The sequence below is a fragment of the Taeniopygia guttata genome, chromosome 29 (genome assembly GCF_048771995.1).
Source record: "Taeniopygia guttata chromosome 29, bTaeGut7.mat, whole genome shotgun sequence".
NCBI lineage: Eukaryota > Metazoa > Chordata > Aves > Passeriformes > Estrildidae > Taeniopygia > Taeniopygia guttata.
Genome location: NC_133054.1, coordinates 3164678 through 3192417, shown reverse-complemented (window position 1 = coordinate 3192417; position 27740 = coordinate 3164678). Strand labels below are relative to the sequence as shown.

Genomic DNA, 27740 nt, shown 5'->3' with positions numbered 1-27740 from the left:
CGGATGGCAGAGGGACAGAACCGGGTGGCAGAGGGACAGAACTGGGTGGGAGAAGGACAGAACCGGGTGGCAGAGAGACAGAACCGGGTGACAGAAGGACAGAACCGGGTGGCAGAAGGACAGAACCGGGTGGCAGAGGGACAGAACCGGGTGACAGAAGGACAGAACCGGGTGGCAGAAGGACAGAACCGGGTGGCAGAGGGACAGAACCGGTGCCCGAAGTGCCGATGGCTGGCGGCCGGGGGGACACGGGGGCGCTCCCAGCGCTCCCAGTTTGGGACTGGGGGAGGCCTGAGGCGGACACAGGCCCGGGCACGGAGGGCCAGGCCCAGCAGGCCGGTGGCAGGCCTGGCACTGCCCATCATGGCACGTGGAAGACGTTGAGCTTGCTGGTGTTCTTGAGGGTCTGGCGGCGGTTGCAGAACCAGACGCGCACCACCTCGCGCTCGTAGCGCAGCTCCTGCGCGATGCGCGTGATCTCGGCGCCCGTGGGCAGCGCGTTGCGCTCGAAGTGAGCGTTGAGGGCCTCCAGGGCCTGCGGGGTGAAGGACGTGCGCCGCTTGCGCTTCTTGCCCGGCTCGCCCCCCACGAACTCCAGCAGGTGCTGCTGCCCCTCGCGCTGCCGCTGCTCCGCTTCCCGCAGCCACTTCTCCAGCACCGGCTTCAGCTTCTGCGCGCTCTTGGGCGTGATGTCCAGCTTCTCGAACCTGGGGACACAGGGGACACAGGGGGACAGTCAGGGGACACTCAGAGGGGATGTCCAGCTTCTCGAACATGGGGACACAGGGACACTCAGGGGACACTCAGGGGACACTCAGGGGACACTCAGAGGACACTCAGGGGGATGTCCAGCTTCTGGAACATGGGGACACATGGGGACACTCAGGGGACACTCAGGGCACATTCAGGGGACACTCAGGGGGGACACTCAGGGGGGATGTCCAGCTTCTCGAACCTGGGGACACTCAGGGGACACTCAGGGGACACTCAGGGGACACTCAGGGGGGATGTTCAGCTTCTCAAACCTGGGGACACAGGGGACACATGGGGACAGTCAGGGAGACACTCAGGGGGGACACTCAGGGGGGATGTCCAGCTTCCGGAACATGGGGACACATGGGGACACTCAGGGGACACTCAGGGGACACTCAGGGGACACTCAGAGAGGATGTCCAGCTTCTGAAACCTGGGGACACAGGGACACTCAGGGGACACTCAGGGGACACTCAGGGGACACTCAGGGGACACTCAGGGGGGATGTCCAACTTCTCGAACCTGGGGACACAGGGGGACACTCAGGGGACACTCAGGGGACACTCAGGGGGGATGTCCAGCTTCTGGAACCTGGGGACACAGGGACACTCAGGGGACACTCAGGGGACACTCGGGGGGGATGTCCAGCTTCTGGAACCTGGGGACACAGGGACACTCAGGGGACACTCAGGGGAGACATTCAGGGGACACTCAGGGGGGATTTTCCGCTTTGGAAACCTGGGGACACTCAGGGGACACTCAGGGGACACTCAGGGGACACTCAGGGGACACTCAGAGAGGATGTCCAGCTTCTGGAACCTGGGGACACATTGGACAGTCAGAGGGGGTGTCCAGCTTCTGGAACCTGGGGACACTCAGGGGACACTCAGGAGGGATGTCCAGCTTCTCGAACCTGGGGACACATGGGGACACTCAGGGGACACTCAGGGGACACTCAGGGGACAGTCAGAGGGGGTGTCCAGCTTCTCAAACCTGGGGACACATGGGGACACTCAGGGGACACTCAGGGGGGACACTCAGAGGGGGTGTCCAGCTTCGGAAACCTGGGGACACTCAGGGGACACAGGGGACACTCAGGGGGGATGTCCAGCTTCTCGAACCTGGGGACACAGGGACACTCAGGGGACACTCAGGGGACACTCAGGGGACACTCAGGGGACACTCGGGGGACACTCAGGGGGGATGTCCAGCTTCTCGAACCTGGGGACACAGGGGACACAGGGGACACTCAGGGGACACAGGGGACACACTCAGGGGACACTCAGAGGGGATGTCCAGCTTCTGGAACCTGGGGACACATGGGGACACTCAGGGGACACTCAGGGGACACACTCAGGGGACACTCAGGGGGGATGTCCAGCTTCTGGAAACTGGGGACACATGGGGACACAGGGGACACTCAGGGGGACACAGGGGACACTCAGGGGACACTCAGGGGACACACTCAGGGGACACTCAGGGGGGATGTTCAGCTTCTGGAACCTGGGGACACAGGGGACACTCAGGGGACACTCAGGGGACACTCAGGGGACACTCAGGGGGGACACTCAGGGGACACTGGGCAGGGATGTCTTGGGGTTGATGTCCACCTTGTCAAACCCTGTCCCTACACCTGTCCCCAGGTGACATTACCTGCAGGTGGCCCTGTCCCTGTCCCCAGGTGCCATTACCTGTCCCCACAGCTGTCCCCAGGTGCCATGACCTGTCCCCAGGTGCCATTACCTGTCCCCACAGCTGTCCCCAGGTGCCGTTACCTGTCCCCAGGTGCCATTCCCTGTCCCCAGGTGCCATTACCTGTCCCCAGGTGCCATTACCTGCAGATGTCCCTGTCCCCAGGTGCCATTACCTGTCCCTGTCCCTGTCCCCAGGTGCCATTACCTGTCCCCAGCTGCCATTAGCTGTCCCCAGGTGCCATTACCTGCAGATGTCCCTGTCGCTGTCCCTGTCCCCAGGTGCCATTACCTGTCCCCAGGTGCCATTACCTGTCCCCACAGCTGTCCCCAGGTGCCATTACCTGTCCCCAGGTGCCATTACCTGTCCCCACAGCTGTCCCCAGGTGCCATTACCTGTCCCCAGGTGCCATTCCCTGTCCCCAGGTGCCGTTACCTGCAGATGGCCGACTGGCTGTAGGCGGGGCCCTCGGTGGCCGTCAGGGCCTGTCCCACCTGGGTCTGGGTCAGCCCCAGCGAGAGGCGCCGCAGTTTGAAGTTCTTGGCGAATTCCCGGATTTCCTCCAGGTTGATCCCGTCCTCCTCCGTGCTGGGCGGGGCGGGGGGCTCTGGGGGGCACGGGGGGCTGTGAGCCCCGGGCCCAGGGACCCCCGAACCCAGGGCCCCCCGAGCCTGCCATGCCCAGAGCCCCCCAAGCCCTCTGTGCCCAGGGACCCCCGAGCCCAGTGACCCCCGAGCCCACCGTGCCCAGAGACCCCCAAACCCAGTGACCCCCGAGCCCACCTTGCCCAGGGACCCCCAAGCCCTCTGTGCCCAGGGACCCCCGAGCCCACCGTGCCCAGGGACCCCCAAACCCAGAGCCCCCCGAGCCCACCGTGCCCAGAGCCCCCCGAGCCCACCGTGCCCAGGGACCCCCGAACCCAGAGCCCCCCGAGCCCACCGTGCCCAGAGCCCCCCGAGCCCTCTGTGCCCAGAGCCCCCCAAGCCCAGGGCCCCCCGAGCCTGCCGTGCCCAGAGCCCCCCAAGCCCTCTGTGCCCAGAGACCCCCGAACCCAGAGCCCCCCGAGCCTGCCATGCCCAGGGACCCCCAAACCCAGAGCCCCCCGAGCCCTCTGTGCCCGGGGACCCCCGAACCCAGAGCCCCCCGAGCCCTCTGTGCCCAAGGACCCCCAAGCCCAGAGCCCCCCAAGCCCAGAGCCCCCCGAGCCCCCCGAGCCCAGAGCCCCCCGAGCCTGCCATGCCCAGGGACCCCCGAACCCAGAGCCCCCCGAGCCTGCCGTGCCCAGGGACCCCCGAACCCAGAGCCCCCCGAGCCCAGAGCCCCCCGAGCCCTCTGTGCCCAGAGCCCCCCGAACCCTCTGTGCCCAGGGACCCCCAAACCCCGAGCCCTCTGTGCCCAGGGACCCCCGAACCCAGAGCCCCCCGAGCCTGCCATGCCCGGGGACCCCCGAACCCAGAGCCCCCCGAGCCTGCCATGCCCGGGGACCCCCGAACCCAGAGCCCCCCGAGCCCACCGTGCCCAGGGACCCCCAAGCCCTCTGTGCCCGGGGACCCCCAAACCCAGTGACCCCCGAGCCCTCTGTACCCAGAGCCCCCCAAGCCCTCTGTGCCCGGGGACCCCCAAGTCCTCTGTGCCCAGAGCCCCTCGAGCCCTCTGTGCCCAGAGACCCCCAAACCCAGAGCCCCCCGAGCCCAGAGCCCCCCGAGCCTGCCGTGCCCGGGGACCCCCGAACCCATAGCCCCCAGAGCCCCCCGAGCCCAGAGCCCCCCGAGCCCTCTGTGCCCAGAGCCCCCCGAGCCCAGAGCCCCCTGAGCCCTCTGTGCCCAGAGACCCCCAAACCCAGAGCCCCCCGAGCCCTCTGTGCCCAGGGACCCCCGAGCCCTCTGTGCCCAGGGACCCCAGACCCCATTATCCCCTTCCCACCCCATCCCGGCTCCTGCCCTGCCCCTTCCCAGGGACCCCCGACCCCTCGGTGCCCCCCCAGCCCCGGTCCCAGTGCTCCCAGTAACTCACTGGCCACCAGCTGGCTCACGGTGGGGGTCTCGGAGCAGCTGATGGGCACCGGCGATGGTGACACTTTGGCCGTGGGGCTCGTCCCCACCCCGGCGGGGGCCGGCTGGATGGGCTGGACCTGGGGGGAGCGGGGGGTGACCTGGGGGGGGCCTGGGGGGGACCTGGGGGGAGCTGGGGGGATTGGGGGCCTGGGGGGGCCTGGGGGGGACCTGGGGGTGACCTGGGGGGGGGCTGGGGGTGACCTGGGGGGACCGGGGGGATTGGGGGCCTGGGGGGTCCTGGGAGGGGCCTGTAGGGGGCCTGGGGGTGACCCGTAGGTGATCTGGGGGGACCCGGGGGGATTGGGGGCCGGGGGGGGACCTGGGGGTCCCAAAGGCACAGGGAGGGTCCCAAAGGCACAGGGGGGGTCCCAAAGGCACAGGGGAGGGTCCCAAAGGCACAGGGGACGTCCCCAAGGCACAGAGGGGGTCCCCAAGGCACAGGGAGGGGTCCCCAAGGCTCAGGGGGGTCCCCAAAGGCACAGGGGGGGTCCCCAAGGCACAGGGGGGTCCCAAAGGCCCTTGGCTGGGGACAATGCCACCCTTTGGCCACACTGTCACTGTCCCCCAGCCGTGACCCACCTCGCTGGTGTGGGGGGAGCTCGGGGGGCTCAGGGGGTCTTGGGGTGACTCAGGGGAGTTCAGGGGGTCTCGGGGTGACTTGGGGTGACTCGGGGTGACTCGGGGTGACTCAGGGTGACTCGGGGTGACTCGGGGTGTCTCAGGGTGACTCGGGGGTCTCAGAAGGACTCGGGGTGACTCGGGGGGGCTCGGGGGGCTCAGGGTGACTCGGGGGGGCTCGGGGTGACTCGGGGTGACTCGGGGTGTCTCGGGGGGGCTCAGGGTGACTCGGGAGGGGCTCAGGGTGACTCGGGGGGTCTCAGAAGGACTCGGGGTGACTCGGGGGGGCTCAGGGTGACTCGGGGTGACTCGGGGGGGCTCAGGGTGACTCGGGAGGGGCTCAGGGGGTCTCAGAAGGACTCGGGGGGGCTCGGGGTGACTCGGGGTGACTCGGGGGGTCTCAGGGGGTCTCAGAAGGACTCGGGGTGACTCGGGGCGTGGCCTCACCTCGCTCTTGACGGGGGGCTCTGCGGGCCCGTTTTTCTTGCCGGGGCCCGGGGCGGGGGGCCCGGTGGGCAGCGCGGGGGTCCCGGTGGCCAGCGCGGCGATGACCTGGCCCTGCGCGTTCAGCAGCAGCTGCGGGGTCACCGCTGTCACCTGCAGGGTGGGCGGGGCGGGCGCGGGGGGCGCCACCACCCACGGAAGGGTCCCGATCACCTGCGGGGGGACACAGCGCTGGGGGACCCCGGAATGCCACCCCGAGAGGGGACACGGCCCGGGGGCAGCGCGACCCCCTCCCCGGGGATGGGGGACCCCCGGTACCTGGCCCTGGGCGCTGGTCAGGAGCTGCCCCGGGATCCCCTGGACGCTGGGGAGGGGGGTGGCGATCACGGGGGGGGCACTGAGGGACCCCAAAATCTGCGGCTGCGCCCCCAGAGCCGCCGTGAGCTGCGGGATGGAAATGGGGTCAGAGCTGGGCCAGAGGGGACCCCCGGGATTGTCCCCCCTCCCGGTCCCTGGGGGTCCCTAAATCCCTAAATCCCTAAATCCCGAAATCCCTAAATCCATCCGCTGGGAGCTGCCCGAAGCACAGCTGCAGATTTTGGGATGGGGAAACTGAGGCTGGGATTGAGTTCAGGGAAACTGAGGCAGGGATCCTGCACGGGGAAAATGAGGCAGGGAATCCCACTTGGGGAAACTGAGGCAGGGATTGAGTTCAGGGAAACTGAGGCTCGGATCCTGCACGGGGAAACTGAGGCAGGGATCTGACCTGGGAAACTGAGGCAGGGATCTTGCTCAGGGAAACTGAGGCAGGGATCTTGCTCAGGGAAACTGAGGCAGGATCCTGCATGGGGAAACTGAGGCAGGGATCTTGCTCAGGGAAACTGAGGCAGGATCCTGCACGGGGAAACTGAGGCCGGGAATCCCCATTGGGGAAACTGAGGCAGGGAATCTCCATTGGGGAAACTGAGGCAGGGAATCCCCATTGGGGAAACTGAGGCTGGGAATCTCCATTGGGGAAACTGAGGCAGGGAATCTCCACTGGGGAAACTGAGGCAGGGAATCCCCATTGGGGAAACTGAGGCCGGGAATCCCCATTGGGGAAACTGAGGCAGGGAATCTCCATTGGGGAAACTGAGGCAGGGAATCCCCTTTGGGGAAACTGAGGCAGGGAATCCCCTTTGGGGAAACTGAGGCAGAGAATCTCATCCTGGGGAAACTGAGGCCGGGAATCCCCATTGGGGAATCTCCATTGGGGAAACTGAGGCAGGGAATCATCATTGGGGAAACTGAGGCAGGGAATCTCCATTGGGGAAACTGAGGCATGGAATCCCGCTTGGGGAAACTGAGGCAGGGAATCCCTATTGGGGAAACTGAGGCCGGGAATCTCCATTGGGGAAACTGAGGCAGGGAATCTCCATTGGGGAAACTGAGGCCGGGAATCTCCATTGGGGAAACTGAGGACGGGAATCCCCATTGGGGAATCTCCATTGGGGAAACTGAGGCAGGGAATCCCACTTGGGGAAACTGAGGCAGGGAATCTCCACTGGGGAAACTGAGGCAGGGAATCTCCATTGGGGAAACTGAGGCAGGGAATCCCCATTAGGGACTCTCCATTGGGGAAACTGAGGCAGGGACACGGCCCTGGAACTCCCGGGCTCCCCGTGGCCCCCGGGATGGGCCGGGATCGGTCCTTACTATGCCGGGGTTAAAGGCCAGTCCGGTGATCTGGGGCTGGACGGAGATCGGGGGCTCCTTTGGGGGGGTGGGCGCCGGGGGGGGCTGGGGCAGCAGCGGGGGCTGCCCCGGGGGCGGCGGCGGCGCCGGGACCGCCGGGACGGCCGGGACAGCGGGGCTGAGCACGGCGGCGGCTGCGGAGAGACGGAGACACCGTGAGCGGGGCGGCACCGGGGGCGCGCCCGTGTCCCCCCGCCCCGCCCGACTGTCCCCCCCCACCCCCGTCACCGGGGCCGGTCCCACCGGCAGCACAGATTTGGGGACCCCAAATCTCCCCGGACACTCCTGGCACACCCTGAGAGCCCCCGCGGGGTCGGCTCCATCCCCCCTTCCCCACCTGCAGCTCTGCCCCATCGCCTGCTGCAGGGGGGCACACCTGGAGCCCAAATCTGCAGCCCCAAATCTGCACCTGGAGCCCCAAATCTGCACCTGCAGCCCCAAATCTGCACCTGGAGCCACACCTGGAGCCCCAAATCTGCACCTGGAGCCACATCTGGAGGCCCAAATGTGCACCTGCAGCCCCAAATCTGCACCTGGAGCCCCAAATCTGCACCTGGAGCCCAAATCTGCACCTGGAACCACACCTGCAGCCCCAAATCTGCACCTGGCACCCCAAATCTGCACCTGGAGTCCCAAATCTGCACCTGGAGCCCAAATCTGCACCTGGAGTCCAAATCTGCACCTGGAGCCTCAAATCTGCACCTGGAGCCACACCTGGAGCCACACCTGGAGCCCTAAATCTGCACCTGCAGCCCCAATCTGCACCTGGAACCACACCTGGAGCCACATCTGGAGCCCCAAATCTGCACGGAGCCCAAATCTGCACCTGGAGCTCCAAATCTGCACCTGCGGCCCCAAATCTGCACCCGGAGCCACACCTGGAGCCCCAAAATCTGCACGTGGAGCCCCAAATCTGCACCTGGAGCCACACCTGGAGTCCCAAATCTGCACCTGCAGACCCAAATCTGCACCCGGAGCCACACCTGGAGCCCCAAATCTGCTCCTGGCGCCCCAAATCTGCACGTGGAGCCACAAATCTGCACCTGGAGCCACACCTGGAGTCCCAAATCTGCACTTGGCACCCCAAATCTGCACCTGGAGCCCCAAATCTGCACCTGGCGCCCCAAATCTGCACCTGGAACCACACCTGGAGTCCCAAATCTGCACCTGGAGCCCAAATCTGCACCTGGAGCCCAAATCTGCACCTGGAGTCCCAAATCTGCATCTGGAGTCACAAATCTGCACTTGGAGTCACAAATCTGCACCTGGGGCCCCAAATCTGCACCTGGAGTCACACCTGGAGTCCCAAATCTGCACCTGGAGCCACACCTGGAGCCACATCTGGAGCCCCAAATCTGCACCTGGAGCCCCAAATCTGCACCTAGAGCTGCACCTGGCGCCCCAAATCTGCATGTGTAGCCAAAATCTGCACCTGCAGCCCCAAATCTGCACCCGGAGCCACACCTGGAGCCCCAAAATCTGCATGTGGAGCCCCAAATCTGCAACTGGAGCTGCACCTGGAGTCCCAAATCTGCACCTGCAGCCCCAAATCTGCACCTGGAGTCACACCTGGAGCACAAAATCTGCACCTGGGGCCCCAAATCTGCACCTGGAGTCACACCTGGAGCCCCAAATCTGCACCTGGAGCCCCAAATCTGAACCTGAAGACACACCTGGAACCCCAAATCTGCACCTGCAGCCCCAAATCTGCACCTGGAGCCCAAATCTGCACCTGGAACCACACCTGGAGCCCAAATCTGGAGCCCCAAATCTGCACCTGGAGCCATACCTGCAGCCCCAAATCTGCACTTGGCACCCCAAATCTGCACCTGGAGCCCCAAATCTGAACCTGAAGCCACACCTGCAGCCCCAAATCTGCACCCGGAGCCACACCTGGAGCCCCAAAATCCGCACGTGGAGCCCCAAATCTGCACCTGGAGCTGCACCTGGAGCCCCAAATCTGCACCTGGAGCCCCAAATCTGCACCTGGAGCCCCAAATCTGCACCTGGAGCCACACCTGGAGCCCCAAATCTACAGCAGATGCCACATCTGGAGCCTCAAATCTACAGCAGGTGCCACATCTGGAGCCTCAAATCTACACCAGGTGCCACATCTGGAGCCCCAAATCTACACCAGGTGCCACACCTGGAGCCCCAAATCTACAGCAGGTGCCACATCTGGAGCCCCAAATCTACAGCAGGTGCCACACCTGGAGCCTCAAATCTACACCAGGTGCCACATCTGGAGCCTCAAATCTACAGCAGGTGCCACATCTGGAGCCCCAAATCAGCAGATGCCACACCTGGAGCCCCAAATCTACAGCAGGTGCCACATCTGGAGCCCCAAATGCACAACGGGTGCCACATCTGGAGCCTCAAATCAGCAGATGCCACACCTGGAGCCACAAATCTACACCAGGTGCCACACCTGGAGCCCCAAATCTACACCAGGTGCCACATCTGGAGCCCCAAATGCACAATAGGTGCCACATCTGGAGCCCCAAATCTACACCAGGTGCCACAGCTGGAGCCCCAAATCTACAGCAGGTGCCACATCTGGAGCCTCAAATGCACAACAGGTGCCACATCTGGAGTCCCAAATCTACAGCAGATGACACATCTGGAGCTCCAAATGTACACCGGGTGCCACATCTGGAGCCCCAAATCTACACCGTGTGCCACATCTGTAGCTTCAAATCTACACCAGGTGCCACATCTGGAGCCCCAAGCAGATGCCACATCTGGAGCCCCAAATCTACACCAGGTGCCACATCTGGAGCCCCAAATCTACACCAGGTGCCACATCTGGAGCCTCAAATCTACAGCAGATGCCACACCTGGAGCCCCAAGCAGATGCCACATCTGGAGCCCTAAATTTACAGCAGATGCCACATCTGGAGCCTCAAATGCACAACAGGTGCCACATCTGGAGCCTCAAATCTACAGCAGGTGCCACATCTGGAGCCCCAAATGCACAACAGGTGCCACATCTGGAGCCTCAAATCATCAGATGCCACACCTGGAGCCCCAAATCTCCACCTCCGGTACTCGTGCCCCGGGCTGGAGCCCGTTGCAGACGCTCCTGCAGCTGCAGCCAGCTGTGCACCTCCTCGCCTCGCAGCGGCGGGGCCGGGGCCGGTGCCGGTGGCGGTGCCGGTGCCGGGGCCGGTGGCGGGGCAGGCGCGGTTACCTGCGGTTACCTGTGAGATTGGCTACGGGCGGTTTGAAAATCGCCCCCGCGGGTGCCGCCGGCGTCAGTCCCGGGAGCGCGGCGAGCGTTGCTGTGGGAATTGTCACCAGGGCCAGCGCCTGCTGGCCTGTCACCTGACCTGCAATACTGATGGGGATAAGAAGAGGTTGAGTAACTGTCCCTGCCGGAACCATTACTCCTGTCACACCTGTGGCTAAGCTTTCCTGAGCCAACACCTGCGGAGATAAATGAGATTTGAAAGAGAAACACAAATCAACGCCCTGCTCAGCATCAGGGAAACCCCCGCGGGGACCCCCCGCCCGGCCTGGGACACCCCTCTGGGGAGGCGGCAAAGGGGGAACTGCCCGTGGATCCCTCTGGGGGGGCAAAGGGGGACCCCCGTGTCTGGGGAGCCCCTGGGGGAAGGGGGATCCGGGGGGCTCCCTGGTGAACCCCTTTGGGGGGGGAAGGCAAAGGGGGAGCCCCCCTGAATGGTGAACCCCTCTCTGTGGGGAGATGGGGGGAGCTCTGTGAAGTGGGGGGCACTGGGGGTCTCTCTGGAGGGGATAAAGGGGGACCCCCCTTACTGCTGACCCCCCGCTCTTTGGGGATGGGGGGCAGAGAGGGGATCCCCTTTACCTCGGGGTCCCCCTAACACAGGACCCCTCCTCCATAGGGAGCCAAGGGGCACTTGGGGCCTCCCTTCCCCCCCAGGTCTGTTTGGGGGGACAAAAGGGGTCCCCCTTACCTGGCCACCCCCTCTCTGCGGACACCTCCCCCGGGGACCCCCTGGCGCCAGCCCCGGGGGGCAGTTACCTGCGGGGCGGCCTGCACGGCCAGGTGTGTCACGGCGGGCTGGCTCGGGGCGGGCACCGGGACCGGCGAGGCGGCTTTGGCTTCTTTACCTGCGGGAGAACCGGTGGGGCTGATCCCGGGAGGGAGAGATCCGGGGGGATACCGGGAACGATCCCGGGAGGGAGAGAACCGGGGGGATACCGGGACCGATCCCGGGAGGTAGAGAACCGGGGGGCACCGGGACCGATCCCGGGAGGGAGAGAACCGGGGGGATACCGGGAACGATCCCGGGAGGGAGAGAACCGGGGGGAACTGCTGGGAACGATCCCGGGAGGGAGAGACCCGGTGGGAACGATCCCGGGAGGGAGAGAACCGGGGGGAACGATCCCGGGAGGGAGAGAACCGGGGGGAACGATCCCGGGAGGGAGAGAACCGGGGGGAACGATCCCGGGAGGGAGAGAACCGGGGGATACCGGGAACAATCCCGGGAGGGAGAGACCCGGTGGGAACGATCCCGGGAGGGAGAGAACCGGGAGGAACGATCCCGGGAGGGAGAGAACCGGGGGGAACGATCCCGGGAGGGAGAGAACCGGGGGGATACCGGGAACGATCCCGGGAGGGAGAGATCCGGGGGGATACCGGGAACGATCCCGGGAGGGAGAGACCCGGTGGGAACGATCCCAGGAGGGAGAGAACCGGGGGGAACGATCCCGGGAGGGAGAGAACCGGGGGGATACCGGGAACGATCCCGGGAGGGAGAGAACCGGTGGGAACGATCCCGGGAGGGGGAGATCCGAGGGATACCGGGAACGATCCCGGGAGGGAGAGAACCGGGGGGCACCGGGAACGATCCCGGGAGGGAGAGAACCGGGGGGATACCGGGAACGATCCCGGGAGGGAGAGATCCGGAGGGCACCGGGAACGATCCCGGGAGGGAGAGAACCGCTGGGAACGATCCCGGGAGGGCGAGAACCGGGGGGAACGATCCGGGAGGGAGAGAACCGGGGGGAACTGCTGGGAACGATCCCGGGAGGGAGAGAACCGGGGGGTACCGGGAACGATCCCGGGAGGGAGAGACCCGGTGGGAACGATCCCGGGAGGGAGAGACCCGGGGGGGTACCGGGACCGATCCCGGGAAGGAGAGAACCGGGGGTACCGGGAACGATCCCGGGAGGGAGAGAACCGGGGGGATACCGGGAACGAAAACGGGAGGGAGAGACTCGGTGGGAATGATTCCGGGAGGGAGAGATCCCGGGGGGAACTGCTATGAACGATCCCGGGAGGGAGAGATCCGGTGGGAACGATCCCGGGAGGGAGAGATCCGGGGGGCACCGGGAACGATCCCGGGAGGGAGAGACCCGGGGGGAACTGCTGGGAACGATCCCGGGAGGGAGAGAACCGGGGGGAACTGCTGGGAACGATCCCGGGAGGGAGAGAACCGGGGGGATACCGGGAACGATCCCGGGAGGGAGAGATCCGGGGGGATACCGGGAACGATCCCGGGAGGGAGAGAACCGGTGGGAACGATCCCGGGAGGGAGAGATCCGGGGGATACCGGGAACGATCCCGAGAGGGAGAGAACCGGGGGTACCGGGAACGATCCCGAGAGGGAGAGAACCGGGGGGAACGATCCCGGGAGGGAGTGATCCGGGAGAATACCAGGAACGATTCCGGGAGGGAGAGAACCGGGGGGAACGATCCCGGGAGGGAGAGAACCGGGGGGAACGATCCCGGGAGGGAGAGAACCGGGGGGATACCGGGAACGATCCCGGGAGGGAGAGAACCGGGGGGCACCGGGAACGATCCCGGGAGGGAGAGATCCGCTGGGAACGATCCCGGGAGGGAGAGAACCGGGGGGAACGATCCCGGGAGGGAGAGACCCGGTGGGAACGATCCCGGGAGGGAGAGAACGGGGGGTACCGGGAACGATCCCGGGAGGGAGAGATCCGGTGGGAACGATCCCGGGAGGGAGAGAACCGGGGGGCACCGGGAACGATCCCGGGACACGGTAACGATCCCGGGAACGGGGGGGGGGGTCTCTCACCTGCCGCCTCCCCGCCGGACGAGCTCGGGGTGCTGGCGGGAGCATCCTCCACACCCGGGGGGCCCCCCTGTGCCGGGGACCCCCCCGCTCCCTCCGCGGCCGTTTTGGGGTCCCCATCCACCCCCACCTCCAGCACCCGGATGGTCTCATGGCTGGACATGACAATGACCTGCAAACGGACCCCAAAATGAGCTCCAGAGGCGTCACCCCGCGGTGTCCCCCAGGGGCTCCCCCCGCCTCCCTGGTTTTGGGGTGCAGAGTCCACTCGGACCCCGAAAGAGCGAGGGACGGCTGGGGGAGTCCCCCCCAAACACCTCAGGGCTCTGCTGTCCGCACCCCAACTCCGGGGCCACCGAAACGCTGCCAGTGGTCGCAGCACCCCCAAATTCACAGCACCCCCACACCCAAAGCCCGCCCTTACCTGCAGCACCCCCAAACCTACAGCAAAGCCTCCAGAGCTGCGGCACCCCCAGAACGGATCCGGCACCCCAAAACAGAGCCGGCACCCCCAAAACACAACCGGCACCCCCAAAACAGAACAGCACCCCCAGAACGGAACCGGCACCCCAAAACACAACAGCACCCCCAAACCTAAAGCACCCTGAAACCTACAGGGAAACCTCCACAGCTGCAGCATCCCCCGAGCAGAACCGGCACCCCCAAAACTGAACCGGCACCCCCAAAACACAACCGGCATCCCCAAACAGAGCCGGCACCCCCAAAACAGAGCAGGCACCCCCAAAACACAACCGGCACCCCCAAACCAGAACCGGCATCTCAAAACAGAGCCAGCACCCCCAAAACGGAAGCAACACCCCCAAAACAGAACCGGCACACCCAAAACAGAACCGGCATCTCAAAACAGAACCGGCATCCCCAAACAGAACCGGCACCCCCAAGTGGAGCCGGCACCCCCAAAATAGAACCGGCACCCCCAAACGGACCCGGTACCCCCAAAACAGAACCGGCACCCCCAAGTGGAGCCGGCACACCCCAAACAGAGCCGGCACCCCCAAAACAGAACCGGCACCCCCAGACGGAGCCGGCATCCCCAAACCAGAGCTGCCACCCCCAAATGGAGCCGGCACCCCCAAAACACAACCGGCACCCCCAAACGGAGCCGGCACCCCCAAATGGAGCCGGCACCCCCAAAACAGAACCGGCACCCCAAAAACACAACCGGCACCCCCAAACGGAGCCGCCACCCCCAAATGGAGCCGGCACCCCCAAATGGAGCCGGCACCCCCAAACAGAACCGGCATCCCCAAACAGAACCGGCACCCCCAAACGGACCCGGCACCCCCAAATGAAACCGGCACCCCCAAATGGAGCCGGCACCCCAAAAACCCAACCGGCATCCCCAAAACAGAACCGGCACCCCCAAAACACAACCGGCATCCCCAAACGGACCCGGCACCCCCAAATGGGGCCGGCACCCACAAGTGGAGCCGGCACCCCCAAAATAGAACCGGCATCCCCAAATGGAACCGGCACCCCAAAAACAGAGCCGGCACCCCAAAAACAGAGCCGGCACCCCCAAACGGAGCCGGCACCCCCAAAACAGAGCCGGCACACCCAAAACACAACCGGCATCCCCAAAACACAACCGGCATCCCCAAACCAGAACCGGCACCCCCAAACGGAACCGGCACCCCAAAAACACAACCGGCACCCCCAAATGGACCCGGCACCCCCAAACGGAACCGGCAGCCCCAAACCTCAAGCCCCCCAAACCTGCAGCCCCCCAAACCTGCAGCACCCCCAGCACCCCGGTGCCCCCGGGAGCCGCTGCCCCGTACCCGCAGGAGCGCGGCGGGCACCGGGACGAGCACGGTGAGTGAGCCCAGACCCGCTGCCATGGCCGGGCCGCTCCGGGGACGGGACACGGCCCAGAGGAGGGACCGGAGAGGAGGGACCGGGCTCCTCATCCCCCCGACAGAGCCGCTCCCGGCCGGGCCTGCCCCTCCCGCGGCAGCACAGCCCGCACCAGCCCGGAGCCACCGGACATTCCCGGTGCTAAGGGACAGCCGCTTTCCAAAGGGCAGCCCCATTCCCAGGGAATTCCCACTGCCAACGGACAGCCCCATTCCCAGGGACATTCCCAGGGCCAAGGGCATCCCCATTCCCAGGGACAGCCCCTTTCCAAAGGGCATCCCCATTCCCAGGGACATCCCCATTCCCAGGGACATTCCCAATGCCAAAGGACATTCCGAGGGACATTCCCACTGCCAAGGGACAGCCCCGTTTCCAAAGGGCATCCCCATTCCCAGGGAATTCCCACTCCTAAAGGACATCCCCATTCCCAGGGACATTCCCAGTGCCAAGGGACAGCCCCTTTCCAAAGGGCAGCCCCATTCCCAGGGACATTCCCATTCCTAGGGACATTCCCACTGCCACGGGACAGCCCTATTTCCAAAGGGCAGCCCCATTCCCAGGGACATTCCCACTGCCGAGGGACAGCCCCTTTCCAAAGGGCAGCCCCATTCCTGGGGACAGCCCCGTTCCCAGGGACATTCCCATTCCCAGGGACATTCCCAGTGCCCAGGGACAGCCCCTTTCCAAAGGGCAGCCCCATTCCCGGAGGCATCCCAATTCCCAGGGACAGCCCCATTTCCAGGGAATTCCCACTCCCAAAGGGCATCCCCATTCCCGGGGACAGCCCCATTCCCAGGGACATTCCCACTCCTAAAGGACATCCCCATTCCCAGGGATATTCCCATTCCCAGGGACATTCCCACTGCCGAGGGACAGCCCGATTTCTAAAGGGCATCCCCATTCCCAAGAACATTCCCACTGCCAAAGGGCATCCCCATTCCCAGGGAATTCCCACTCCTAAAGGACATTCCCATTCCCAGGGACATTCCCACTGCCACAGGACATTCCGAGGGACATTCCCACTGCCACAGGACATCCCCAGTCCCGAGGGATGTCCCCACTCCTAAAGGACATCCCCATTCCCAGGGACATTCCCACTGCCACAGGACATTCCCAGGGACATTCCCACTTCCAAAGGACATTCCCAGGGACATTCCCACTGCCACAGGACATTCCCAGTCCCGAGGGATGTCCCCACTCCTAAAGGACATCTCCATTCCCAGGGACATTCCCATTTCCAAAAAATATCCTCATTCCCAAGAACATTCCCACTGGCTCAGGACATTCCCAGGGAATTCCCACTTCCAAAAGACATCCCCATTCCCAGGGAATTCCCACTCTTAAAAGGACATCCCCGATTCCCAAGAACATTCCCACTGGCTCAGCCCCTCATTTGGAGTGTGGGGTCCCAGCAGAACCCCCCAAGCGCCCCCAGACTCATTTCTGCACCTTCCCCCCAAGGACTGGGGGTGACCCCTGTGAAAAATGCAGATTATGTCATTGGCTCTTCCCAAATATTAAAGTGAATACTGGATGTGTAATGTTGGAACGTTGTGCTGTGATAATCTCTTTTAAGCAATGTGGGAAATACAGTTTTTAGGCTATAGCATAATATTAAAATAGAAACTACGTGCTGTAAGATGCTTTTTGTAACTAGCTCAAAGAATGGAAAAGATAATCAAGAAATTCTTTGCATTATCCTATCGGGACAGAGATAACAGTAAGAGACACCAAGATCCCCAGAGGAGAATTATTGCCCCTTATCGGGGAAGCTCAGACTGCCAGGAACCAAGAAAGCTGATTTACAAGATGGGGAGGGGGAAACTAAAATTAAGCAGAAACACCCTGGTGTGAAAGGAATGTTTGAATCCTGTACGAAATATATGAATATGTAATAGGCTGTTGCTTTTAGAGGTAGTCCTGGCACCTGGATGTCCATAATTCTTTGCTTTTTATTATCTCTTATTGTCCCAATTTTCATTATTATTTTCATTACTATTAAACTTCTAAAATTTTAATAGAAATTAATGGTGTTTTTCACACCCGGTGTTACACCAGAGGGGGTAAAAGTTCCCCCAGGAGGTTCCTGGTGCTCACCTGAGCCTAAAGGTGCATTTCCTTCCTCCTTTTCCTTCCTTCCCTCTTTCCCTCCCTATTTTATTATTGGCTTTTCACAAATATTAAATTGAATATTATATGTGTGATGTTAGAAAGTTTTGCTGTATTAATTAAGTAGTGTATTAAATATAATTCCGGGCTATAACACAATGTCAAAATAGAAACTCTGCTGTGTAAGATTTTTTACCAGCTCGAGAAAAGAGATGAGATAATCAAGAAACTCTTTGCACACAGATAACAGCACGGGACAAAGAGTTCCAGCTCCTTATCAGAAAACACAAACATTCTTCCACCTCCTCTCTGTCTTTATAGAACTACCAGGATTCAAAGGAAGAAGTTGACAAAAACCAGAAAGGTTCTTAATTTGCAAGGAATTTATGGATGAGATGGATGAATATGCAGCAAGCTGCTGCTTTTAGGGTTATTCCTTTGTTCACAAGGCATGGTTTTGGCAAATTAGTGCCAAAAAACATCCAGACATGCATAATTCTTTGCTTTTTATTGCCTCATAGTGTCCTAATCCTCATTGTCCAAATTTTTATTACTCTGATTTTACTATTTTTGATAACTACTTTTCCTTTTCCTTTTCCTTTTCCTTTTCCTTTTCCTTTTCCTTTTCCTTCCTTTCCTTTCCTTTCCTTTCCTTTCCTTTCCTTTCCTTTCCTTTCCTTTCCTTTCCTTTCCTTTCCTTTCCTTTCCTTTCCTTTCCTTTCCTTTCCTTTCCTTTCCTTTCCTTTCCTTTCCTTTCCTTTCCTTTCCTTTCCTTTCCTTTCCTTTCCTTTCCTTTCCTTTCCTTTCCTTTCCTTTCCTTTCCTTTCCTTTCCTTTCCTTTCCTTTCCTTTCCTTTCCTTTCCTTTCCTTTCCTTTCCATAATTTCAGTGATTTTTTATTGTGAGCAGCTTGTTGGGCAACTAAATATTCTAAATTTTCTAAAACAGACTATTTCACGTGCTGTCAGTTTGATTTTTTGCTAAGTTGACTTTGTCTTTTTTTACTGGGAAAAAGAAAGAATGGTGTGGGAAAAGCTTTTATTTTTCTCTTAGGTAAAACGTACATTTATCATGTATAAATTTGTCTCAACTAATTGAAAATTGGGGAACTGAACCAAATTAAGCCTAAGAGTTGGTACATTAATAAATGGAATCATCCAGTTGAAGGCATTTTTATCAGTTTTTCCATGGGAAGCTTTAGATTTGGGATGATTTGGCTGAATTTTTCAGAAGGGAATGAAATGACTTTGCCAAAACACAAAAAAATGTCCCAAGGGCCCATCTCAGAGCAGGAGGAGGGAGAGGAACGAGGGATTTGTCTTTCCAAACTGGCAGATAAAAGCAGAACTGAGAGATAAAAGAAACAGTGGCAAAGATTCCACTGATTGATGAATGGAAAAAGAGATTTGCTTTTACAAATAAACTTTAGCTTTGCTGATAAATAAAATTGGACATTGGAAGACAAAAGAAATAATGGGGGGAAACCCTAAATTCCTTAAGAATTAAAAATTCAAAAGGAGGGTTATACATTAGGAATCTTTGGGATCAGGAGTTCTGGGAAGTCTGAACCCCTCAAGTACCTCAGAAATGGGGAAAGAGAGAGGGAAATTAGGATAAAAAGGAGGCTGCATCCTCCAAAAATTAGAGAGACCCCAAGGGAATGCCCCATGGCCTCTCCCTTTATTCAAATAAAGTAAAGGGACTCCTCTGGCTCCTTTTTGGACATAAACCTCTGGTGTTTGTGGGTTCATTTTCCTGACACACCCTGAGTGTGATAGATGAGGAATGCAGTGATTGACTCTCACCATTAACAGACAAATGTCACATATATATATTAAGAAAAGTTGTTTTTTTTACTCCCTGAGTTGTTATCAGGGGACAACCAGGCTTTGGGACATTTGGGAGGGTTGGCAGCACCTGACCTCCAATCCGGATTTTAGGAAGTGATTGACAGACTTTTGGGAGGAGTAGATGGACAGAACTTTAGGCAGAGTTAAAGGGTTAAAAAGCAAAACCTCCATGGTGTGGGTGAGCACACGGTGGGGAAAATCCTTTGCCACCAGCGCCAGAACATTTTCTCTATTCAGTCTGCTTTCATATTTTTAATAAGATTTAATAAACCTTTCTAAACTTACAAAAAGCGAGTGCCTGTTTCTCACACTGAACCCCTCACAAACTCTGTGCCTCTGCCTTGGAAACGATACAACTTTCCTAATAACTGTCCTAATTAATTGTTTTAATGAAATTTGCTAATTATTTTCATGAATCACCAGCAGTGTGGCCAGCACTTAGCAAGGTTTGTTGCTATTTTGGGAGCCCAGTTGGGACTGGGAGTTGTGCTGACCCAACCTCGACACTTTTCAATAAACAAAGGCAGGCAGAGGGAGAGGTTTTTGCTGGAGTTGGATGTGAGGAATTCAGGATTTACAGAGCACAAGGACGTTCTGCAGAACCCAGAGATAAAAAAGACACACAGACAGTCCCCAACTGTACTGGAACTCTCCCTAGCTGGGAAAAAGGCAATAAAGAGACTGAAAATGGGGATGAAGCAGCAGGAGAAGAGAGGATGTCAGGGTGTGTGTGTGCCTCTGCCTGAGCTCTGAGCAAACCACAGCAGCCCAAGGAGAAAATCTTTTAGATAACTTGCAATAAACTGCCTTGAGACCGAACAACAAGAGACTGATGAGCTTTTCTTTGGAAGGAGGCTTGGAGGAGAGATTTTACCACCACATGGAGCCCCTGACCAGGCCGGGGTTCCAACACCTCTGGAGGTCTCATAGTCCAACCCCTGCTCAGGCAGCATCACCTGGAGCAGCTGCCCAGAAAGGTTTGGGGTACCTCCAAATGAGAATTACACACCTAGAAAGGTTATTGTCCCATTTGATAAAACCTAAAGCCACTGATGAACACTATCAAGAAATATTTAGGCTGTGGTTTCCTTCATCTTCCAATTTTCTGAGGCTTTTGAACTCTAGAGGACATCTTACAGGCCTGTCTGAACTCCAAAGTACTAAAATTACTGGGCCAAAACCTGCAGGTGTCCTATTAGTGATTTTCCCCATGGAAAATAGGCCTGAATATGTAAATTATTTATGCATATGCATGAGGTATATGAATATGCAAAGTCGATGTAATTGGTTCTGATCCCTGGGAATTGGGGTTCTGACCCCCAGGGATGGATTGGGGTTCTGATCCCCAGGGATTGGGGTTCTGACCCCCAGGGATTGGGGTTCTGATCCCCAGGGATTGGGGTTCTAATTCCCGGGGATTTGGGTTCTGATCCTCAGGGATTGGGGTTCTGATCCCCAGGGATTGGGGTTCTGATCCCCAGGGATTGGGGTTCTGACCCCCAGGGATTGGGGTTCTAATTCCCGGGGATTTGGGTTCTGATCCTCAGGGATTGGGGTTCTGATCCTCAGGGATTGGGGTTCTGATCCCCAAGGATTGGGGTTCTGATCCCCAGGGATGGATTGGGGTTCTGATCCCCAGGGATTGGGGTTCTGATCCCTGGGAATTGGGGTTCTGATCCCCGGGGATGGATTGGGGTTCTGATCTCCAGGGATTGGGGTTCTGATCCCTGGGAATTGGGGTTCTGATCCCCGGGGATGGATTGGGGTTCTGATCCCCAGGGATTGGGGTTCTGACTCCTGGGAATTGGGATTCTGACCCCTGGGAATTGGTGTTCTGACCCCTGGGAATTGGGGTTCACATCCTCAGGAATTGGGGTTCACATCCTCAGGAATTGGTGTTCTGACCCCTGGGAATTGGGGTTCTGATCCGTGGGGATTGATTTGGGTTCTGATCCCCAGGGATTGGGGTTCTCATCCCCAGGAATTGGGGTTCTGACCCCCAGGAATTGGGGTTCTGATCCCCGGGGATGGATTTGGGTTCTGATCCCCAAGGATTGGGGTTCTGATCCCCAGGGATGGATTGGGGTTCTGATCCCCAAGGATTGGGGTTCTGATCCTGGGGATTGATTTGGGTTCTGATCCCTGGGAATTGGGGTTCACATCCTCAGGAATTGGGGTTCTGACCCCTGGGATTTGGGTTCTGATCCCCAGGGATTGGGGTTCTGACCCCCGGGGATGGATTGGGGTTCTGATCCCCGGGGATTGGGGTTCTGATCCCCAGGGATGGATTGGGGTTCTGATCCCCAAGGATTGGGGTTCTGATCCCCGAGGATGGATTGGGGTTCTGATCCCCAGGGATTGGGGTTCTGATCCCCAGGGATTGGGGTTCTGATCCTGGGGATTGATTTGGGTTCTGATCCATGGGAATTTGGGTTCTGATCCCCGGGGATTTGGGTTCTGATCCCCAGGGATGGATTGGGGTTCTGACCCCCAGGGATGGATTGGGGTTCTGATCCTGGGGATTGATTTGGGTTCTGACCCCTGGGAACTGGGGTTCTGATCCCCAGGGATTGGGGTTCTGACCCACAGGAATTGGGGTTCTTACCCCCGGGGATTTATTTGGGTTCTGACCCCAGGGATTGGGGTTCTGACACCCAGGGATGGATTTGGGTTCTGATCCCTGGGAATTGGGGTTCTGATCCCCAGGGATTGGGGTTCTGATCCCCAGGGATGGATTGGGGTTCTCATCCCTGGGAATTGGTGTTCTGACCCCTGGGAATTGGGGTTCTGATCCTGGGGATTGATTTGGGTTCTGATCCCCAAGGATTGGGGTTCTGATCCCCAGGGATGGATTGGGGTTCTGACCCCCAGGGATGGATTGGGGTTCTGACCCCAGGGATTGGGGTTCTGACCCCCAGGGATTGAGGTTCTGATCCTCAGGGATTGGGGTTCTGATCCCCAGGGATGGATTTGGGTTCTAATCCCTGGGAATTGGGGTTCTCATCCCCAGGGATTGGGGTTCTGATCCTGGGGATTGATTTGGGTTCTGATCCCTGGGAATTGGGGTTCTGATCCCTGGGAATTGGGGTTCTCATCCCCAGGAATTGGGGTTCTGATCCCCAGGGATTGGGGTTCTGACCCCCAGGAATTGGGGTTCTGATCCTGGGGATTGATTTGGGTTCTAATCCCTGGGAACTGGGGTTCTCATCCCCAGGAATTGGGGTTTTCATCCCCAGGAATTGGGGTTCTGAGCCCCAGGGATTGGGGTTCTGATCCTCAGGGATTGGGGTTCTGATCCCCAGGGATGGATTTGGGTTCTGATCCCTGGGAACTGGGGCTCTGACCCCTGGGAACTGGGGTTCTGATCCCCGGGGATTGGGGTTCTGACCCCCAGGGATTGGGGTTCCGATCCCCAGGGATGGATTGGTGTTCTGATCCCCAGGGATTGGGGTTCTGATCTCCAGGGATTGGGGTTCTCATCCCCAGGGATTGGGGTTCTGATCCCCAGGAATTGGGGTTCTCATCCCCAGGAATTGGGGTTCTGACCCCCAGGAATTGGGGTTCTGATCCTGGGGATTGATTTGAGTTCTGATCCCTGGGAATTGGGGTTCTGACCCCTGGGAATTGATTTGGGTTCTCATCCCCAGGAATTGGTGTTCTGACCCCTGGGAATTGGGGTTCTGATCCCCGGGGATTGATTTGGGTTCTGATCCCTGGGAATTGGGGTTCTAATTCCCGGGGATTTGGGTTCTGATCCCCAGGGATGGATTGGGGTTCTGATCCCCAGGGATTGGGGTTCTGATCCCCAGGGATGGATTGGGGTTCTGATCCCCCCAGGGATTGGGGTTCTGATCCTGGGGATTGATTGGGGTTCTGACCCACAGGGATTGGGGTTCTGATCTCCAGGGATGGATTGGGGTTCTGATCCTCAGGTATTTGGGTTCTGATCCCCCGGGATGGATTGGGGTTCTGATCCTCAGGTATTTGGGTTCTGATCCCCCGGGATGGATTGGGGTTCTGATCCTCAGGTATTTGGGTTCTGATCCCCAGGAATTGGGGTTCTCACCCCCAGGAATTGGTGTTCTGACCCCTGGGAATTGGTGTTCTGATCCCTGGGAATTGATTTGGGTTCTGATCCCCAGGAATTGGGGTTCTGACCCCCGGGGATTGATTTGGGTTCTAATCCCTGGGAATTGGTGTTCTGACCCCTGGGAATTGGGGTTCTGACCCCCGGGGATTGATTTGGGTTCTAATCCCTGGGATTTGGGTTTTTATCAGGCAGGTCCTGCCTTTCACAACTGCAAACCCCTCCAGACCCACCCCAGAGGTGTTGGGCCATTCCCATTCCCATTCCTGGCTGTGGCCCTGAAGGGGTAAATGGGGTCCTGGCAGAGAAAGAGAATAAAGGGAATAAAAGAGGTCCTGGAAGGGTAAATGGGCTCCTGAAGCATAAATGTGCCCCTAAAAGAGCAAAGGGGGTTCTGAAATGGTAAATGATATCCTGAGGGGTAAATGGGGCCATAAGGGGGAAATGGGGTGTGCAGAGGAATTTCTCATGGAACAGGGACATCCTATCCTCGATGGTTTTTCTTTGCAGGACTCCACAACCCTGGCCTGCAGATCACAGAGATACTTTAAAGTATTTAGGACATCCTTGAGAAGACAATGAGCTTTGCACAAAACCAGCCAATCTATAAGTGACTTGTATATGTAATTAGATTCATTAGCCAATGAATATTAATTAGCTATTGTGTGAGGCAATAAAGGTATAAAGCATGGATAAATGAGGCAATAAAGGAGGATGACATCCAGCCATACTGGTTGGAGTGTCACTACTCCAGCTGGATCTCTGTGGGACCCTCTTCAGGGTGGTGGAGGAGTAAAGGGGTTCAAGGAGGGGCGTTCCCACTCCCACAGGACATTCCCAGTCCCGAGGGATGTTCCCTCAGAGGGAGTCTGGGGTCCCAGCAGGGCCAGGAACCAGCAGAGCCCCCAGACTCATTTCTGGGCCCTCCCCTGAAAACCGGGGTTGACCCCAGTATTACAGCAGAGGGGGCAAAACTCGTCCCAAGGGAGGATTAATTAATGATTCATTAAACCTGGCTGTTCCACTTGAGCCTGGTACCCCAAAACCTGCAGCACCCCCACATCCACAGCACCCCACACCTGCAGCGTGCCCCCTCCACCCCACAGCTCTGGGGCAGGGCCAGGTGAGCCCCTCAAACCTCCTGCAGGTCTTCCAGCCCATCCCACGGCACACAGGGGGGTCCCACCCCCGGGCCCAGTTTTGGGGTCCCAACCCCCGGCCTGGTTTTGGGGTGGGGCTCCCACTCCCAGCTCGGTTCTGGGGTCCCACTCTGGTTTTGGGGCCCCATTCCCAGCCTGGTTTTGGAGTGAGGGTCCCACCCCAGCCCGGTTTCAGGGTCCCACTCCCAGCCTGGTTTTGGGATCCCACCCCCGGCCCGGTTTTGAGGTCCCATTCCCAGCCTGGTTTTGGGGTGGGGGTCCCACCCCAGCCCGGTTTCAGGGTCCCACCCCAGCCTGGTTTCAGGGTCCCACTCCCAGCTGGCTTTTGGGGTCCCAACCCACAGCCCAGTTTTGGGATAAGGGACCCACTCCCAATACGGTTTTGGGATCCCACTCCCAGCCTGGTTTTAGGATGAGGGACCCACTCCCAGCCTGGTTTTGGGATCCCATCCCTGGCCAGTTTTGGGGTTCCACTCCCAGCTGTGTTTTGGGATGAGGGTCCCACTCCTAGCCCGGTTTTGGGGTCCCACCCCAGCCCGGTTTCAGGGTCCCACTCCCAGCCTGGTTTTAGGATGAGGGACCCACTCCCAACACGGTTTTGGGATCCCACTCCCAGCTGTGTTTTGGGGTCCCACTCCCAGCCTGGTTTTAGGATGAGGGACCCACTCCCAGCGCGGTTTTGGGGTCCCACTCCCAGCCCAGTTTTGGGATCCCACTCCCAGCCTGGTTTTGGGGTCCCACTCCCAGCTGGCTTTTGGGGTCCCAACCCACAGCCCAGTTTTGGGATGAGGGACCCACTCCCAGCACGGTTTTGGGATCCCACTCCCAGGCTGGTTTTGGGATCCCATCCCTGGCCCAGTTTTGGGATCCCAGTCCCAGCCCGGTTTCGGGGTCCCAGTCCCAGCCTGGTTTTGGGGTCCCAGTCCCAGCCTGGTTTTGGGATCCCATTCCCAGCCCGGTTTCAGGGTCCCACTCCCAGCCTGGTTTTAGGATGAGGGACCCACTCCCAGGCTGGTTTTGGGATCCCACTCCCAGGCTGGTTTTGGGATCCCATCCCAGCCTGGTTTGGGGGTCCCACCCCAGCCCGGTTTTGGGGTCCCAGCCCGGTTTTGGGATCCCATCCCAGCCCGGTTTCGGGGTCCCACCCCAGCCCGGTTTGGGGGTCCCACCCCAGCCCGGTTTGGGGGTCCCATCCCAGCCCGGTTTCGGGTTCCCGCCCCAGCCCGGTTTTGGGGTCCCAGCCCGGTTTTGGGGTCCCAGCCCGGTTTGGGGGTCCCGTACCTGCTCGTTGACCGTCAGCAGGGCCTCCTGGGGCTGCCCCGGGCACGGCTCCATGGTGGCCTGGCACAGGTGGGGAGGTCACACCTGCCACATGCTGCCAGAGGGGACAAGGAGGGGCTGTCACCAGCGGGGCTGGGGTCCTCTCACCCCCCTCAGCCCCTCTGAAACCCCAAAACCAGGGATGGGCAGGTGAGGGCACCTCTCTGGAGGGTCCCCAAATCTCCAGGTGACACCTGGCTGCCCTGCCAAGCCCCTGGTGCTTCCTGAGGGCTCAGGGTGGGTTCACCTGCCCCAGGAGCTGCCAGGGATCCGGGGAACCCAAGTGACACCCCAAAATCCTGTGGGAGCTCCTTCCTCCACCCGAGGCTGGAAAAGGTGGGAAAGCTTCTGCTCCTTCCTCAGCCAGGTGGGACCATCCCTTCCCCTGCCCCAAAACTGCCAGACAGGGAAGAGAATCCCATGGATTTTGGGGGTCCCAGGTACTCACCCACTGCTCGTTCTGGGCTGAGGGACCCTCCTGGCTGCACTCGGGGCTGGATGTGGGTCCTGCCCCCCCAGACGGACTGGGGGGTCCTGGGGTTTTGGGATCTCTCTGGGTTTTGGGGCTCCGGGTCTGCTGTCCTGGCTGCGGCTCTCAGGAATTTTGGGCTCTGGTTCTCCGGGTTTTAGGGTCCCTGGGCTCTGGTTCTCCGGGTTTTAGGGTCCCTGGGCTCTGGTTCTCTGGTTTTGGGGTATCTGGACTCTGGCTCCGCAGGTTTTGGGGTGTCTGGGCTCTGGCTCTGCAGGTTTTGGGGTGTCTGGGCTCCGGTTCTCTGGTTTTGGGGTCTCTGGACTCAAGTTCTCTGGGTTTTGGGGTCTCTGGACTCTGGCTCCGCAGGTTTTGGGGTCTCTGGACTCCGGTTCTCTGGTTTTGGGGTCTCTGGACTCCGGTTCTCTGGGTTTTGGTGTCTCTGGGTTATAGCTCTGCAGGTTTTGGGGTTTCTGGACACTGGCTCTGCAGGTTTTAGGGTCCCTGGGCTCTGGTTCTCTGGGTTTTAGGGTCCCTGGGCTCTGGTTCTCTGGGTTTTAGGGTCCCTGGGCTCTGGTTTTCTGGGTTTTGGTGTCTCTGGGTTATAGCTCTGCAGGTTTTGGGGTCTCTGGGCTCTGGCTCCGCAGGTTTTGTGGTCTCTGGACTCCGGTTCTCTGCGTTTTGGGGTCTCTGGACTCCGGTTCTCTGGTTTTAGGGTCCCTAGGCTCTGGTTCTCTGGGTTTTGGTGTCTCTGGGTTATAGCTCTGCAGGTTTTGGGGTGTCTTGGCTCTGGCTCTGCAAGTTGTGGGGTCTCTAGGCTCTGGCTCTGAAGGTTTTGGGGTCTCTATGCTCTGGCTCTCTGGGTTTCAGGGTCTCTATGCTCCGGTTCTCTGGTTTTGGGGTCTCTGGGCTCTGGCTCCGTAGGTTTTGGGGTGTCTGGACTCTGGATCCGCACGTTTTGGGGTCTCTGTGCTCCGGCTCTGCAGGCTTTGGGGTCTCTGGACTCTGGCTCCGCAGGTTTTGGGGTCTCTGGACTCCGGTTCTCTGGTTTTGGGGTGTCTGGACTCTGTTTCTCTGGGTTTTGGGGTCTCTATGCTCTGGTTCTCTGGGTTTTGGTGTCTCTGGGTTATAGCTCTGCAGGTTTTGGGGTGTCTGGGCTCTGGCTCCTCAGGTTTTGGGGTGTCTGGGCTCTGGCTCTCTGGGTTTCAGGGTCTCTATGCTCTGGTTCTCTGGTTTTGGGGTCTCTGTGCTCCGGGTGTGCAGGTTTTGGGGTGTCTGGACTCTGGTTCTCTGGTTTTGGGGTCTCTGGACTCCAGTTCTCTGGTTTTGGGGTCTCTGGACTCCGGTTCTCTGGGTTTTGGGGTGTCTGGGCTCCTGTTCTCTGGTTTTGGGGTCTCTGTGCTCCAGCTCTCCGGGGTTCTCTCGCTCCTGGTTTTGGGGCTCCTCCGAGTTTTGGGGTGCCTGGATTTGGCCTGGAGGGACACAGAACATTGGAGCTGCTCCCACGCTCCCCAAAAATCTGAGAACCCCAGGATCCCCCCTGCCCC

At 59.7% G+C, this 27740-nt stretch overlaps 1 protein-coding gene across 2 annotated transcripts; it reads right to left on the bottom strand.

Annotated features, from left to right (window-relative positions):
- Positions 1-214: 214 nt before the first annotated feature.
- On the bottom strand, positions 215-27051 carry POU6F1 (POU class 6 homeobox 1). 2 transcript variants are annotated; one of them, XM_072919524.1, is made up of 11 exons: positions 26173-27051; positions 25686-25779; positions 13325-13493; positions 11302-11390; positions 10496-10721; positions 7257-7429; positions 5880-6005; positions 5565-5774; positions 4459-4576; positions 2881-3052; positions 215-707 (listed from the first exon to the last, which is right to left on the bottom strand). In XM_072919524.1, exons 2-11 carry the CDS (start codon positions 25737-25739, stop codon positions 362-364), a joined length of 1683 nt encoding a protein of 560 aa, XP_072775625.1. In that variant the 5' UTR covers positions 25740-25779; positions 26173-27051; the 3' UTR covers positions 215-361. The 2 variants fall into 2 exon arrangements, with proteins under 2 accessions (XP_072775625.1, XP_072775626.1); XM_072919525.1 differs by lacking the exon at positions 5880-6005.
- Positions 27052-27740: the final 689 nt, after the last annotated feature.

Coding starts and splice junctions, on each gene's coding strand:
- POU6F1 (XM_072919524.1), bottom strand. CDS start 25,739: ATGGAGCCGTGCCCGGGGCAGCCCCAGGAGGCCCTGCTGACGGTCAAC. Junction 7,430..10,495: donor GCCCGTAGCCAATCTCACAG/GTAACCGCAGGT, acceptor GTCTCTCCGCAG/CCGCCGCCGTGCTCAGCCCC. Junction 3,053..4,458: donor CGTGAGCCAGCTGGTGGCCA/GTGAGTTACTGG, acceptor CGTGCCCCCCAG/AGCCCCCCGCCCCGCCCAGC.